Below are 17,323 nucleotides of genomic sequence, written 5' to 3' on the forward strand. Positions count from 1 at the left end.
TCAGAAAGTCATGGGACACATTACTGACCCAGGGAAGGCGTGGCATACAATTTGCTTGGACTTTATTGGTCCCATGTCTGAACTATCATTGGACATGCGTTTTGCTGTGGTGATTATTGATGTTCATTCAAGATGGTTGGTGGTGAAGTTTTTGAAGGATATTACTACTCAGTCGACAATTGGTGTTTTGGGAAAATTGTTTGTGGATGAAGGTTTACCTCACGTGATGTTGACGGATAACGGTACGCAATTAACTTCTGGTGAAATGCGTTGTTTCTTGGAGAAGAGTGGTGTCAAACATGCGTGCACTTCCTTATACAATCCCATAGGGAATGGAATGGTTGAGCGGGCAAACAGGTTAGTGAAAGTGACCATCCAACTTGCTTTGGCAAATGGACAGTCTCCTAGACGTCTGGTGGATGAGATGCTTTGGGCATATCGGGTCACCACACATAGTGTGACCCAGGTTCCTCCGTTCCAAAGCATGAGAGGACGTGTTCCAGGCTCTCGGTTAGTTCCAGGCTGGCTCAGGGAATGGATAGTTTCGGGTGGTGAACATCCTGAAGAGTTTGTTGGCTCAAAGTTTAATGTGGGAGATTGGGTCAAATTGAAGCTTGGTAGACTCAAAGCGGGGTTAAACAAATTTTCTAGTCCTTGCAAGGTGATTGCTGTAGGGAAACATTGTGTGGTGGTTGAAGGAGGACATAAGTGGAACTTGCGCAGGGTAGCTTTATATCAGAGAGGTGGTTCTGTTGTGGAACGAGTTTGTGGTGATGACGGGTGTTCAGGTATGATGTTTATCCCTGATAAGGCGTCTGATCTTGAACAAGAGGAAAGGGAGAGGGGTTCTCTTCCAGAGTTGCTTACAGATGCTCAGGGGGTGGAAGATGTTGTAGAAGGGTCCCAATTGAGGTGCAGTGTTAGAACACGCAGGCCACCTTCATATTTGCAAGATTTTGTCACCTGTTAACTTGCATGTTCTGTGTGTTTTTTCATGAAGTTATAATTGGGGTTTCTTTTGTTATTTTATTAAGGAGGAGGATGTGTTGTAATGTAACTTACCTGTGTATTCTGGTTTCTGGAGTTCTCCTACCTGTTCTGGAGTATTCAGTCGTGTATATTCTTAGAGTGTAAGGCTGACGGCACTCGATAGATGACAGTTGCTGCTGGATCGTCGAGGTGGTCGGATGCCAGGTTGCGTTCTTCAATAAATCTTCTATTTCTTCATCTGTTCCTGAGATTTATTCCAAGCAAGCATCTCAACAGGTTGCCCATCAGCAAACGCATTCAGTTCAAAGCTTTATGTATTGCGTTCAAGGGTACCCATGGTCTGGGTCCTTGGCAACTGTAACACTTTTTCAAACCCTATATCCCGGCCAGATCACTGAGATCATCGGACAGTGGCAACCTGACCATCCCCGGGGTACACAAAGTAAAATGGGGAGGAAAAAGCTTTACCGACACCACTGCCAAACTCTGGAACTCCCTGCCGATTTCTCTAAAAAAAGAACCCAGCTTGTTTCAATCCAGGAAGTGCTTAAAAACCGGGCTGTACTAGCATACCTCCGCAGTTCGACCTCTGCTTGCTTGTCTATTTAGCGCCCATACACCTCCGGGTATTTGTAGCGCTATATCAATTCCTCATTTCATCTAATGGGAGAGGATTTGTACCTGTGTATTTAAAGCACTGGATAGTGCAAAAGAACTGGCGGTGGTTGACGCACTAGTGAATCCTTCAGCAGTCAGAAACTGAGCGGAAGAGTCAAGTTTCACAGATTTCTGAAAGCTTAGGATATTGGAAGATTGCTGAGAGCGGGGGAGGAGGGCACGGTTCACCGTGTAGATCTCGAACATTTAGTGGATTCAGGGTGGTTATCCTCAGGCCAGAAAGTCAGTGTTTGGAGAATTGCGTTAGAACAATATTTTTTTTTTTAAAAAGGTCAATTAATGTTTCACTCAGAGTGGAAAATCTCTCTAATGCACCCCTCTTAGCAATGCAAAAAAGTTAAGACATCAAAACAGAAATCCAATCAGGAAACTTCCTTTGAACACCGACTGAAAGGGGTGTAGTGATAATCAGTATATCAATTATTAGCTTTTGATTTGAAAGAAACTTAAGTTATCATCAGGTGGAGAGAGAAGTGAGAATAGTCAGGCGAGGAGGAGCTTACAGCATGCAGTGTGGATAGACTCAGACTGATAGTTCATTTCCCTGCCCGCCCCTTTTCCGCTGGCTTTGCTGATCAGTCAGCGCTGGCAGGAATGAGTGTGCTTCTCTGGTTTCATATTGGCAGGAATATGGTCCCATAATGTCCTCCAGGGGTTCAAGTGACATAATAATAAACATAATATTAACAAGCATTGGCATAGACAATAGGTCTCGCCTTTGGGACCTTATAAGTGTTTAGCAATGCAACAGTTGCATAACTAAATACTTATAAGGTCCCAAAAGCGAGGCCTATTGGCTATGCCAAGCGGCCGTGCGGCCGCGAAAGTGAAAGTGATTGCGATTGCGATCACGATCAAACATCAAAGTGCCGTGCGGCCGCGAAAGTGAAAGTAATCGCTGTAAAGCGCGCGCCCGCGCACATGCACTGTAGCTCTAGGCTGGCCTGGTAGCACTTTTTGGAGCCCTCTCAATAAGTCTCGCCAGTCCAGCGCATGCGCTGGGTCAGGCGAGACCTAAAAAACAAGGCCAAAGGAAGAGTAGTTTGTAAACGTCAACAGAATGCCAGCGTGGATTTGTTGAGCCGTAATACATGTCCTGTCATGTTTTTTTTCCTAATGTCACACTTTTAGTTTGATTCAGCTAGCATAGGAAATATAGTGTTTTTTTAGATAAGAATATTTAATTGAACACAGTAAGTTAAATACCATACTGTTTGATCGTATGCAATATGATCGAAAGGTGGGATTTCAGAGAAGGTGTGTTTTGGTGTATCAAGAAAGACATACACATAAAGAAATAATTTTACAGAACTCATACATTTTAAGGATTGGCCGTCATCTGAATCCAATCGCAAGCAAAATTAATTTATAAAATGTAAAACTTTGTTTGACTGATAAGAAGACATACTTTGTCTCAGGTGTAGATGAAACATATGAAGATTTATTTTACTACAGTTTTTCAATATCACCCAGGGATAAATGTGTATTAATAAATAGATGGACAATCAAATAGCACACACTAAAAGACCATATCAAAGGCGAAGTCCATCAATCTTTGAAGGTGTATCAACCACTACTTGGACCATTGTCTCCTCTCCGCCATCTTCTTGAGAAAGACCCATCTTTGCTTGGTTCAGCCCTTAGGCCCATCTTTATTCACCACCTCTCCCTCATCTTGTATGTGCGACACAAAACATCAACAGATCTCCAACACAAATCTAACTCATAAACGCAGAGAGAGTCTGTCTATGGAGGATTGGATTTTGTTCCTGCTGGCACCTTGGCACACAATAGGCTATGCAATGCCATAAAAGAATGAATTCGTGGTAATGCGTTGATTAGTGGGGTGTAATGGTCACGGACTTACAAGGGTCTCAAAGTCACTGTGTCATGCTGACCATCTCTGACCAGAAGGGGTGCCGCAGGAAGATGAACTAAGGCTGTACAATAGAAACTGGAGCGGGAGACCCTTACCTGAAGCAGTCCGCGTGCCAGTCGGCGCTGAGAGCCTGGAGGTACTGACCGTCATAGATACACTGACCGCAGCTGGCACACACCGGCAGATCACTTCCTGGAACTAAAGAGGAGAGAAGGGTTCATGAAGCGATAGCTCTGCTGTTCACTGTGAGATCCAAAGCATGGCTCAGCTGTCTAAAGCCAAAACCTGAGTCTGTAGGTTCTGTCTAACCTAAATATAGCTCTGCTATCAAGGATCCAGTCGTGCAACGCCCATTGGGATTAAAGGGCTTAAGCACCCGCTTCCCCCACACTAGCTGTGTGGGTGTCTGTCCCAGGGAAATCCTGGGCAAAGTCTCAGAACAAACAGTTACTTTTCTCCGAAAGGCACTTTCAGCCTATGTTGCTTCTGCAGTGTCCTCAAATGAGGCGATAGGGGTCACAAATGCATCACAACATCCAGGAAAAAAAACCTTATAGTGGGGGGCTCTAATTGTGCAAGGCTTTCTGCTTTACTGATCACACCATTGTTTTAAAGAGAGACGGTGCTTGCCCATTAACGCTGGTATATGAGAGAATGTGTTTGCACATCATAGGCAATCTCTGCTATTTCTGCCTTGCTTGCTTGAAAACACAAGATGATGTTAAATTTTCATGATTTGGAATTGCATGCATCTTTCAGGAGGGGCTGGGGGGTGTGGGGTAGCCTGGGAGGCGTCAGGGCACTTTACATGAGCACCAGATTACATAACAAAAAATCAGATTTTTATTTTAGGCCCAGGGAGATTACGTGATTTGTCCAGGATCCCATGATGTTGAGCTGATGCTAATATCCAAACTCCCCAGTTCCAAAGTCGGCGGCTCAGGCTATTAGGTCACGTGGCGTCAGTTAGTATTGGCATCAGCAGCTGCTTGCGATCTTTGAAAGTGGTGGGGCGTAATACCGCACAGGAGTTCACCATATTTTTTTCTAAATTTGCCTCAGTCATACTCACTCCCTCTCACATTTAGGCCCGGATTAACAAATATTACGTGCTGGGTTTGCATCTCAAAAGGGATGCAAACTTGCGCAAAATGTGTTTTTTTAACTTACTCTTGGGCGCAAAACTTGTTTTTACGGGAAAGTTGCCTGAAAGTGAAGCAAAGCAGTGCAAAGCTCAGCTTTGCTTCACTCTTTGTCAAGAGCGTCTTCAGTAAGTGGTACATGGGCATTCCCATCAAACCACCTATGGTTTTTGACGCAAAACCCTAACCACTAACAACAGCATCAAAGTAACACAAGAAGGGAGTGAAGAGGTAGGGCTCAAAAGAGCATAGGAGGTGGATACGTCCTCCTCAAGTTATAGTGTCAAAAAACAAAGGGATCCGCCCTTATGGAAAAGTATAGAAGTGTTCCTCTAGACAACGTGTGTCTCCTACAATGGTGGAAAGCACACAGCTTTGTTTAAATACCCCTCACCCACCAAAAGGACCCTTCATCATCGGGTCTTCCCACCCAGCTGCCGGACGGGGCATGCTGCGACCTATGACTACATGGGAGCACTTGTTATGAAAAACAATACTATGTGTGGTGTAGGAGTGTGAGTGTGAGTGGTAGGGTCAGAAGTGAGTGAATAGTGAAAAATTAAAAAATACCTGGCTCAGTGGACAAAATAAATGTTAATGTTCCTTTGAGCTGGTATCGTTAAAAGTGGGGAATGAGATGGAGATACTATGCTTTAATGAGCAGTGTCTCCTGTGTTGACATGTTTCGAAGCCCTCCCCTGGCTTCTCATCAGGACCTGGAAGAGATCCCTTCTACACTCAAATCAAAACAACTGTGTATTTACATATAATCCTAACTAAGTGGTGCACATAAATTCTACATGCACAGTATACTATACCCCAGAAGGGATATTGCTGAATGGGTTCTGGAAGAATAAAAACAGAGTTAAAAAAAACATAACACATCAAATATGCACCATATGTGGTGTTGAACTGTAAATAAAAGTGATATATTTCTGTGATATGTTTTTCTTCTCTTTATCCGTTATTATTGGTAATCAGTGCTGTGTTATGCCGGCGAGATGGGACAATACAAAACATACAAGACATAAAACACACACTCCGCGTGGTGTGCGTATCCATATGATAAGTATAACTGAGAGTATCTGTTAAATATATCCCTCCTTCAAAAAACAGTTTAGTGACAGATAAAGAAGCCTCCAAAGTTTAGGCTGTTCACGTACTCTTATATCGCCCAGATAATGCCTCATGAGCCTTCAAAACGGGAAGTTTTGGACACTGCCAACACTGGCTCTATTTTCCACGTAGCCGCCGCGAGGCAGTGTCCTGGTGAGGCGGTAACCTTGATATTGTAAGTATGGCACAGCCGGTTTGCAACAGTGAAACGCTGTTCAATTAGGAAGGATCTCAAAACTAACAGTTTTTCTTTTTCAATTTCTTTTAACAGTGTGTGACTATATGTGCCCCTTCCCTCCCGTTTTGAAGGCTCATGAGGCATTATCTGAGCGATATAAGAGTACGTGAACAGCCTAAACTTTGGAGGCTTCTTTATCTGTCACTAAACTGTTTTTTGAAGGAGAGATATATTTAACAGATACTCTCAGTTATACTTATCATATGGATACGCACACCACGCGGTCCTTAGATATAGAGTATGAGTTTTATGTTTTGTGTGTGTATGTTTTTGTATTGTCCCATCTCGCCGGCATAACACAGCACTGACTACCAATTATAACGGATTAAGATAAGAAAAATATATCACAGAAATATATCAGTTTTCTTTACAGGTCAACACCACATATGGTGCAGTTTGGATGTGTTATGTGTTTTTTAACTCTGTTTTTATTCTTCCACAAACCATTCAGCAATATACCTACTGGTGTATAGTATACTGTGCATGTAGAATTTATGTGCACCACTTAGTTAGGATTGTATGCAAATACACAGTTGTTTTGATTTGAGTGTAGAAGGGATCTCTTCCAGGTCCTGATGAGAAGCCAGGGGAGGGCTTCGAAACATGTCAACACAGGAGACACTCTGCTCATTAAAGCATAGTATCTCCATCTCATTCCCCACGTTTAACGATACCAGCTCAAAGGAACATAAAAATTTATTTTTTCCACTCAGCAAGGTATTTTTACATTTTTCACCATTCACTCACTTCTGACCCTTCCACTCACACTCCTACACTACACATAGTATTGTTTTTCATAACCAGTGCTCCCACGTAGTCGTAGGTCGCCGCACGCCCCGTCCCGCGGTGGGTGGGAAGACCCCGATGATGAAGCATGCCACCAAGGGTCCTTTTGGTGGGTGAGGGGTATTTAAACAAAGCTGTGTGCTTTCCACCATTGTAGGAGACACACGTAGTCTGGAAGAACACTTCTATACATTTCCATTAGGGTGGATCCCTTTGTTTTTTGACACTAACAACAGTAGACAGGGATTTGCACCAAAAAATAAAGGCCACTTGAAAAAGGCGTTAAAAAGGAGAAATGCTTTTATTTCTCATAACTTTTTCCACTTTGCATGTGTACTACAATGTACAGCATACATCAAAAGTAGGAACAGTTTTAAAGTTAGACAAGCATAGTATTTTGTGCAGGAAGAGCACTCTTCCAGTTCAAAACCTATGCTAAGACTAGCACAGAAATCTTTGCACAATGGTGCAAAGTTGTCTTTGCGGAGCATGGCAGCCTAATTATGTGCCAGCGATACGGAGAGGGTAGGATAGTACCATATCTTTGTAAAAATAGCGCTTTCCAGCTTTCTCCCTCTCACACAACTCAGCAACTTTGGGTGCAGTTCTGCATTGTATGAAAGTTTTGATAATTTGGGCCTTTTTCTCTTCCCCTCACACACTCTAACTCACATTCTCTCACTTGCTCATTCTCACTCATAATTATTTATTTCCACTTACTGTTACTTATGCACATACTCACTGGTTCTTATTCTCACTTGCTAACACACTTACATACACTCACTAAACCTGGCCCCTGGTGCAACTGCACTTGCTGCACCAATGACAGCTACACCCACTCTCACCTCTCCCTCTCACAACCTCCAGCTAATCACTTGTTCATTCATTCTAACACATTAATTCTCCTTTACTCACTCTCTCATACCCACTTTCACTTACTCATATACACTTACAAACACAGATTCCCACTTTCCCTCTCATTGAAACAAGTTTGTACACAGAGAGAAGTAGGTTCTTATGCATAGAGAGACTGTGGAGCTATGCCACAAACAGACCTCATCCTCTTGTAGAGCTGAACTCACTCTTCTACAGACACAGCTGAGCTCCAGCGTAGATGCAGCCAAGTCCCTGCATACATAGTATTGAACCATTGAACCACTAGAGCAGAGACCGTGAACCCATAGGAAATGTCTTTCATTGAGCCAGAGATGAGCTCCTGCATACAAAGCACTGCGGCCCTGGGCAGACAGAGCTGAGCTCTTCCAAGTATACAGCTGAGCTCCACTGCAGACAGCACTGAGCCCCTGCGCAGACATACACCTAGGGGAGCCAGTTCAAAGACAGGTTTGAGCTCTTTCAGCGTTTATTCCTATAATGTAAAACCCGAGACTCTGTGGGGACTGAGAAACCAGGACCAGCTAATATTCTGTAGGAGTATCACACGTCTCTCACCGAGTTAATTTTATACATGGCCTTTTTCTGCAAGGGCGTGAGGAGAAGGTGTGAAGGAGGATGATAGTAAGATGTAAGGAATTGAGAGAAGCGATTGAAGAGAGAGAGAGAGACAAGGTAGATTGTACTGAAAGACAATTAAGCATGCGTGAGAATATGGACAGAAAAGTGAGAAGGAAATGAGAGAAGAGTGTGACTAAGATGGGAAAGAACAGAGACTACATGTGAAGTGGGAGACACCACAGAGACATTTTAACAGCCAAGTTTTCAGCTTCTTGCAGAGCTAAAGTACTGAGAAGGCAGCATGTGTAGGGGCAGGTGGCTGGGTTTATTGTCTGAAGTCTCTAGCAATTAGACAGTGATTCCGACAGAGAGCTTTGCCATAGTCCACCTTGCTGGTGATTAAGGGCTGAGTGACCATTCTGCATGTGTTGACTGTGAACCATTTGAAGATTTCATTGAGCATTTTGAGGGTGTAAAAGCAGGAGGTGGTGACTACGTTGACTAAAGTAAACTTTACATCACATTTCCCCTATTCCTTCATCAGAAGTCTACTTTTCACTGTGCCGCTGGGCAGTGCTGGTGGTGGCTGCGGATGGTGCCGATACCAATCTCCAAAGAAAGACTTTGGTCACCAGCACACTATTAAGCACTGAGTTAGAGTGAAGGTGTTGCACACGTGGCAGTTCCACTTGCAGCTATGTTATAGAATTGTAAAAGGTGATCTAGTCCAGTTGAAAATTGTGTTTCACGTGGAACATCAAACGTTAACCCTCCACATACTGAAGGAGTTTGGCATTTTATATATTCACTTCCCTGGCTTGGTTGAAGCAGGTAAACTCCAAAGTGAGTGGATGGGGGAGTAAAGCATAAAGCTTGTGAGATCAGCTCCCATTGAAGGGTGCAATTGAAGGGATTTCCTGCAGGATCCTCTGTTAGGGCATGTGTGCTAACCGTTAATGTATGGCTTGGTGCCATCACAAACAAAGGGAAGGACCCAATCATGGTGCCCTCAAGTTATGGTCCCCTCAGTGGACGAATGTACTGTGTATTCCCCTATAGAGCTAGCTGTACTTTCCAACCTCCTGTGAGAGACCCCCAGGCATCTGTTCAGGTGAAGGAACATGAGCTCCGCACTGGCTGAGGGTGCAGGAGTTGTACACCGGCATGATCTACTGGAGCCCTTTGAGAGGAGTGTAGCAGGGTTATGGGCATGCACACACTTTCCCACATGCATGGGCTTACTCACAGGCCTCCTCGCTATCTCTATTTATTCCTGTGTGGCCGATGCTCACCATAACGATATTAAATGTAATTTTCAGATGGCTTCAGCTCCTTCAGTAATAATGAATTTATGTTGCAGCGTGGATCTTTGTTAAACCTACTTTCATTTGGAGAGAAATAAACAAGGTTGACTAAGGCGTAAGTGTGTATTTTTTATAAGGAAATTAACTCAGAGCTAACAAAATGGGAACTGGCTGTACAGATGTAATTTACAATATTGCCTCACCCCTCTCACAGCAGTACATTGCCATTTTAAGTTCGTTGAGAAGTCATTACTTCTTTGAGTAAAAATGCATGTATTTCAACTTTTGGTACTAGTATTGCACAAAAAGCAGTGGTATAAAACCCATGTCGCAAACGCAAGGAGATGATGGACGGAGAGCTGAAACTTTTCAGACACTCACCCCCGGTCACATATCTGGCTTGAACCCATCATCTCCTTGTGTTTTCATAAAACCCATGTAGTACAAGGAACCATGAAATATAGAAAATATTTCACAGTTACATGCGAAATATACATTTTGTCATCATTATGGTAGTCCTTAAACCACTGTGCAGAGGTTTTACATTGTCCAGTCTACTAAGAATATGCAGCTTGGAGGAGGTTATTAATTATGTGGCAAAAATGTAAATTATGTTGCACATTGTTTGGTGGTATTATTTTCATACGTTTGAACTAGAAACACTTTTGGTGAAATCTCCATATTTTGGCAATTATGTGGCAAATTCAGTAAGTCCATAATTATTGTTAAACTGTGCAGCCGCAGATCCACATAAATCCACTAATCTCACCACTGCCTATTGTTTTATCAAGAATCTGTTTGTGACAGGGAAACAAAACCTCAACATTTTAATTCAAGTCAATGCCCATTGTTGGCTGCACTTTGAATAAAACAGCTTGAAATATAACAATACATAATGCTTACCATGTCATTACAATCTAAGACTTCTGGTGACCTCTACAAACCACAGGTCCAAAGATGTCACTAAAACCCCTCAATGATCATATTGGACCAGCTACACAGTTACCCGTTCAGTATCCTCTGTATGTACTCAATGTTAAACTATTGTGTAGATGCAAATAGATAAAACTCGACTTTAAACAAGAGACAAATCATTTAGGTGCTACCCATGTATAAAACCTAAATACCAAAATAATTTGCATTTACTCGACTCACTGAACAGCATGAGGAATGCGGCCTAATGGCCATGTTAAAACATCAACAGAACATCAGCGTTCACAAGGAGTGGTGGAATCAAATGTTCGAAGCTTTTTTTTAGTAAGTTCTGATACATCACCTAAGGAAGGAGGTGTGGTCTAGTTCCTAAGCTGTTGATCTGACGACCCTGGTTTGACTCCAGCTTGGCACTGACTGGAAATTCTGCAGTTGAGTGTGTGAGATCCTAATGTAAGTGTGTGTGTGTAACAAAAGGTTTTGAGTTACCACTTGATTGATACAATCTTGCATCATTTTACATCACCTCCCATAATGTGTAACACTCAGTTACTCTCGGGCTGGATCCATGCTATAGAAATACCAACACATGCATGAACAGGTATCTAGAATATTATATTCGGTGTGCATACGGCTCCCTTTGATTCGGTCGTGTGCTCCCCTCATTTTGTGACAGCCGCATAGAAGCTCCTCATCACAATTGTCTTCATCCTGGTTTATTCATCACTCCTCAAGTCTACTTCTCAAGGTATGTGGGAACACTTTCGTAGGCACATCGGGAGATTCCTCCCACACTCATCCTCTTATTCCTTGGAAGCATTGTATCATTATGCAGTCACTCTACTTTAAATCACATAAGACACTTTTCTTTTCTGGGCATCAGACCAGGGTCGTAGCTACCATTGATGCAGCAGGTGCAGTGGCACCGGAGCCGAGAGCCATGAGGGGTCTGTTGAACCATGATATTTGCTGTATTTACTACCTCACCAGCATTCATAGTGGCCATTCCCCCCACTTGCACTGGTGCCCATGGCATCTTTGCTACGCTACTCACTCAGACATGCAAAGGACTCACTTGGAAGCATCGTGCAGAAATCTGATGTTCGCAGGTCTGGTGTGCACTCTCTGAGCTCCAGTAGTGCTCAGTGTCTCAGGGGAATGCATTGGCGAAGATAAAAGATCTGGCTTTCTTGTGGTAAAGCATGAAAGAACAGGCAGGCACATATGCCTTTTCCATGCATTAGCACATTAAACCCGGACCTATGGGTCTTCCAAACGTGTCCGGTTCCTAGTGTGAAAAATTGTGCCCCACCACCACTGTTTTCGGGTCTAGTCACGACCTTGCAAATCTGTTGTGATGTGAATCACAGTTCTGTTGTCTACGGCCTGATTTTGTAAGACTTGTACAGCATAAGAGATAGTGATGCTGTCTAACACCTCAGTCCTAAATACATTTGGAATCTGAGGATAGCTCTGCTGTCTATGACCTGAGCCTATAATTCTTATAAAGCTGCGTTTACATTACTTTTGTAATCTCTGGCTAGCTCTGCTGTCTGTGACTGGAGCCTCAAATACTGCTATAACCATGTGTTTACATTACTTTTATAATCTATGGATAGCTCTGCTTTCTGTGACCTGAGCCTGTAATGCTGATATAACCTGTGTTTACATTACTTTTCTAATCTATGGATAGCTCTGCTTTCTGTGACCTGAGCCTGTAATGCTGATATAACCTGTGTTTACATTACTTTTCTAATCTGTGGATTGCCCTGCTTTCTATGACCTGAGCCTGTAATACTGATATAACCTGTGTTTACATTACTTTTGTAATCCAAGGGAAAACTCTGCTGCTCCACATTGGAACCTATGCTACTTCTGTAATCTGAGGAAAACCTCTGCTGTCTAAGGCTTGCGCCTGTTAGTACTGTGTTCTCCAATGGCTGCTGCTGCCGTCTATATGCACCTTACCATCCTAACAGGATCTACAAAATTTGACCATATCTCGCCACACCTGAAGGCGCTCAGCTGGCTACCCTACGAAGCTAGAATTTACCTAAAGATGGCCTGCATCACTCGTAAAGCTTTACACCACAACCCCCCCTCCCCCCCATACATAGCCCAGAAACGTACAATATCTGGAGGAAACAGACACTCTAGGAGCTCCGACAATCTACTCTTGAAACCTGCATGCTTCAGCAAAATAAAACCTTTGACAGAGCATTCGCCAGAGCTGCACCAAGAGTATGGAACTCACTCCCTTCCGAGCATCAGCAAAAAATCTCTTCAGCGCCATTATTTAAAAGGGAAGCTAAATTCTTCAGCATGAGCAAATTTATCGCTTAACTCCTTAACATTCCCACCCTCCTGGGCCCTATAAAATGCAACAGATAACTCTCTGACTTGCCTCTCTCTGACTCCGACGGAAGCTCTACTCTCGATATCACTCCTGCTTGCATTGAACCAATCAACTACTATAAACTTGTATCTATACTGCCCGTTGATGACACCCTCACTAATATGATTTGTTCATACTTGAACTTGTTCCTACTGCACCAAACAACCTCTACCTACAATGTTCACTTTCGTTTTGTTCTCTGCCGAATCTCACCTTTGCCACATATCTATATCTCAGACCCTACTAAAATGTTCTTGAACTTGTTTGCTCTGTACTGTAAGGCGCACCGATACCCTACTCACAGACTTGTTCACGCTATAGACAACACTAAAAATACAAATAAAAAAAAATCTATACTTCCTCAAACAATACAAGGGACATACAGGTAGGCCAGAGTTGTGCCAATTGTGGAAACAATGGTACAGGTTTTAGGAAAAGTGAACACGCCCTGCGTCCCTGATTGGCAGGGCACACTCAAAGTACATCAGAAATCTTGCAAAAAGTGGGGAGGTTATGGCAACAGAATCCAACTTTCCTACACCCGAGTTTATGGTACTCATAGCTTGTGACCTGAAGAGCACCTCATACCTCAGCACAGCAGTGGCCAGTCCTTAAAGGCAGAGGGACCCTGCCTCCCACCTTTTGACCGACACGACAAGTGTCTGTCAGGTTGAGCAAAGGTCAGCCTGACAGACCCTCTTTATGTTTAGGTCAGGCAGCCAGGAGCAATACATGCACTAAATGCATGGGTTCCAGGCTGCCTGAGCAGAACTTTGCCGAGCTGAAGACATCACAGCCCTCAGAGCGTGACCTCCTAACCCCAGAAAAGCACTTGGTGGACCTCTCCCCTTATGATCTCAGAGCTGGGCATGTCAGTTTTAAGCCCTAAAGTGCAAAAGACTGAGTGTCAATCAGTGACAACCCGTCACAGAGTGGGGTGGGGTCAGTAGTCTCACTGCCTCAATCCCACTCTCTGATGAGGTAGGGACTGCCACCTCTCTCATTGGCTGACTTATGGTCAGCCAATGGAAGGTCGCAGCAATGTCAATCCTCCAGGAACCTCGGAAGTGATGATTACTGCTGCTCCTAATAAGTTATTTTTTAATGTTTGATGTGTGTGTGTGTGTCTATATATGAATATTCGTGACTGTGTGCTGTGAATTGGTGCATGTTCTTGTGACGGTGGGTGTATATGTGCATGCTTGTGAATGCAAGGGGGTGTGAGTCGGTGTGCATGTTTGCCTGCCCGCCTGCTAGAGTTACCAATTGCCACTGCCTCGGCAGCGACATTTAGCTCACTGAGCCATCCTGCCAGATAGTGCCCTCACTACAAGTTAAGAGCTAAATTCTGATCCCTGTGCAAACCAGGGTTTGAACAGGGACGGGAATTGTGACATGCAATCGATAGGGCCATCTATGTAGCTAGGGTTCTGCCCATGGGCGGCACAATTTCATGCGCCCCTGTGAGGCATTTCATACCTTCTTATAGTGTTTTTTTCAAAGAGGAGTGATAACAAAGAGGTGTCTCATTATTTGGATTATTTTTTGTTTATTGGAAAGGAGAATTCAGGGGATTGTTTGAGGATGTTGCAGCATTTGGAGGATTTGTCTAAGGAATTTGGTGTCCCTTTGGCACTGAAGAAGACTGATGGACCAAGCATGGATTTTACTTTTCTGGGCACTGAGTTGGATACACAGAGGTAAAGCCTGTGAGATACAACCATTTGTGAAGGAGGTGATTGGTTCGAGAAGTTTGGAGTTGAGGATGATACAGAAGCTGCTAGGTTTCTTGAACTTTGCATGTAGGGTGTTCAGAGGTGGTAGGATGTTTTGCCGTAGCCTGGGCATCGCTATGTCCGAGGAGAGTTTGCCCCATCACAGGGTGCAGATTTCACTGGCAGTACGAGCAGACCTATGCATGTGGAGGACCTTTTTGGAGGATTTCATGGGGTGCCCATATTATTTTTGGATGACAACATGATTTGGCAGGTGCAAATATTTTCTGATGCGGTTGGGGCGCATGGTTTTAGACTGTTCTGGAAGGGGGGGGTGGTGTGCAGAAACATGGCCTGCACATTGGCTGAGGCAGGGCAGAAGCATTGCTTTCTTGGAATTCTTCCCCTTGGTGGTGTGAGGCAGAGAACTGGCCAACAAAAAACGGTACTGTTCTATGTGAGCAACCTGGCGAACAGGTAAGAGGCTTGGACCTCAGGGGGCTGCGTTTATTGTGACAATTTATTTTGAAATGCTAACAGTTGAACATTGTTTCCAAGCTAGTCATGTGCCGGGGGTGAACTATGATATAGCAGACTCCTTATCTTGTTCACAGTGGCACAGAATTTGTCCGCTGGCTCTGGTAGCGGAGGACAGGAAGACACAGCTCCCTCACGACATTTGGACGTGAGGGGAATGAAAGTAATTTGGTCTGGAGGAAAGCTCTCTAGCAGATTTGACAAGAATGAGTTATCAGCTGGCTTGGATGTAGTTTAGGAGTTTTGAGCGGCGTTCGGAGAGGACGACGGCTCCAGAGCGAGGAAGCAGGGAAGGGAGACCAATCAGTTTTGTTTTATGTGTGATTGACAGGGGTTTATCACCCACGACTACATCAGGAAAATTGACTGGTATCTCTGTTTATGTCAAACTGTACAAGGGAGTTGACCTGGCACAAGACGAGATCTTAGGGAGGATTCTGAAGGAGTAAGAAAGAGTGTGGGGCACAGTGCTGTTGCTTTGTCTTTTGAAGGTATTGTTGGTTTGTTGCTATGCAGGTTATGCATGCATGCAGGTTATGCATGCTGTGGATGTTTTCTGGGGCATTCAGGGTCTCTGAGCGGCTAGCATCCGGGCAGAAGGCAGGTTTATTGCATGACAAGGCGCGGCTGGAGCAGATGCAGTCAGGTGATGGTTGCGAAGTTCTAAGACTGGTCAGGCAGGGAGGGGTAGATGGGTGTGGCTCTCAGAAGGGGGCAGACAGGATGCTTGTCCAGGGAGGGAGAGGCAACAGTTTCTGTTGTGGTCTAGGCACAGGCAGATGAGATTTATTTTCCAACTGAAAGGCCACTTGACCGCCGTCATCGCTGCTTTAGGCATAAGTGGTCTAGTTGTTTTTTCATAGGACACGGGAAGGGCTGCAAAAGTAGGAAGTTGGTGCGACCGCACAGAAATTATTAGTGAATGCCCTTTTGACTGTCTACTAATTGCTCATTTGCACAGGGAAACGGGGAGAAGAATTTGCTTTTTAAAACAAAATTATTCTTAATATGGTTTTTAAAAGGATTTATTTTTGTACAACAATATCTGTTTTTTTAAAGGATATCGTGTTTTGTGGCCCTTGTTCCATTTCAACTTAAAAGCCACTTGACAGCCACCTTCACGGCTTTAGGGGTGCGCAGTCTAGTTGCTTTTTCATAGGGCACAGGAAGGGCTACAAAAGTAGGAAGCTGGCGCCTACGCGCAGTGAGCGTGCCAATAGCATGCCAAAGCCAAGCCCGTCTGTGCTCATCGATGACCTGACTGCACAGTACGCCCGGACCTCTGGCCCCCGCATCTTCCATGTCTATTCTAGATCTGAATTACTGTCTTTTGGGAGCATAGATAAACTTGGGCCCTGCGCCATCCTCCTCAACCTCCAGCTACCGGATGGTAGGCCTGCATGCCCCGATTGTGATTTTGTTCTTAATCCCAGTTGCAATCTCGTGTTCTGAGTGAGGGATATTTATCCCCTGTATGCCCTGTCCCATACTTGGCGCACTCGGGGCTTTCTAATAATTCCCTGCCATGCTTGCTTTTAACCCCTTCAGTGCCACGCCCTTTCCCCCTCCTGTGCCGGGCGTTGCACTAGTGGGTGGGGTTCATGACGAGATAGTCTCGTAATGGGCACAGCGCAACCGTGCTCCATGACGAGACTTTCTCGTCATGGGCACTGAAGAGGTTAAACACAAGGTCTCTCAAAAAAACAACCAGGATTTGGCAGATCCTTTAGATCTAGTGAGACCAGATGTTTCTTTTCTAACAGAAACCCGGACTGATGCGGCATCTGATCCGGATTTCATTATTGCTGTTCCAGGGGGTATGAGGTAAATAGAGGTGACAGAGCTGATAAGCGAGGAGGAGGGATAGCAATGGTCTAGTGCAATCTCCTCAAGGCCACTTTCAGGCCCCTTCCACTTCCAAGCTGTGAGGTGATTAGGTTTATTTTTTTTTAAAAAGCAACACCTACACTTTAAATGGCCTTTTGATTTACCGACCCCCTGGGCCAAGGGAATCCTTTACTCAATCCCTATTAAACACCCTTGAATCATGCATAATGTTCCCAAATCTCACAATTCTGGGAGACAAATTTTCATTTAGAGCAATCGGAGGATAAGGACACAAAACAGCTTACTGACACCTTGAGAAATGTTGATG

The 17,323-nt window shown here is 44.2% G+C and overlaps 1 protein-coding gene across 1 annotated transcript in view; it reads right to left on the reverse strand.

Moving 5' to 3' along the window:
• The window catches only part of LIMK1 (LIM domain kinase 1), a 250,416-nt gene that overhangs the window by 210,802 nt on the left and 22,291 nt on the right, over window positions 1-17,323 (reverse strand). The window contains exon 2 of the mRNA XM_085649679.1: window positions 3,643-3,745. Coding sequence (XP_085505805.1) covers window positions 3,643-3,745 — 103 coding nt within the window. The remainder of the gene's footprint in view (window positions 1-3,642; window positions 3,746-17,323) is intronic.

This window comes from Triturus cristatus, chromosome 3_2 (genome assembly GCF_964204655.1).
Source record: "Triturus cristatus chromosome 3_2, aTriCri1.1, whole genome shotgun sequence".
NCBI classification, from domain to species: Eukaryota; Metazoa; Chordata; class Amphibia; order Caudata; family Salamandridae; genus Triturus; species Triturus cristatus.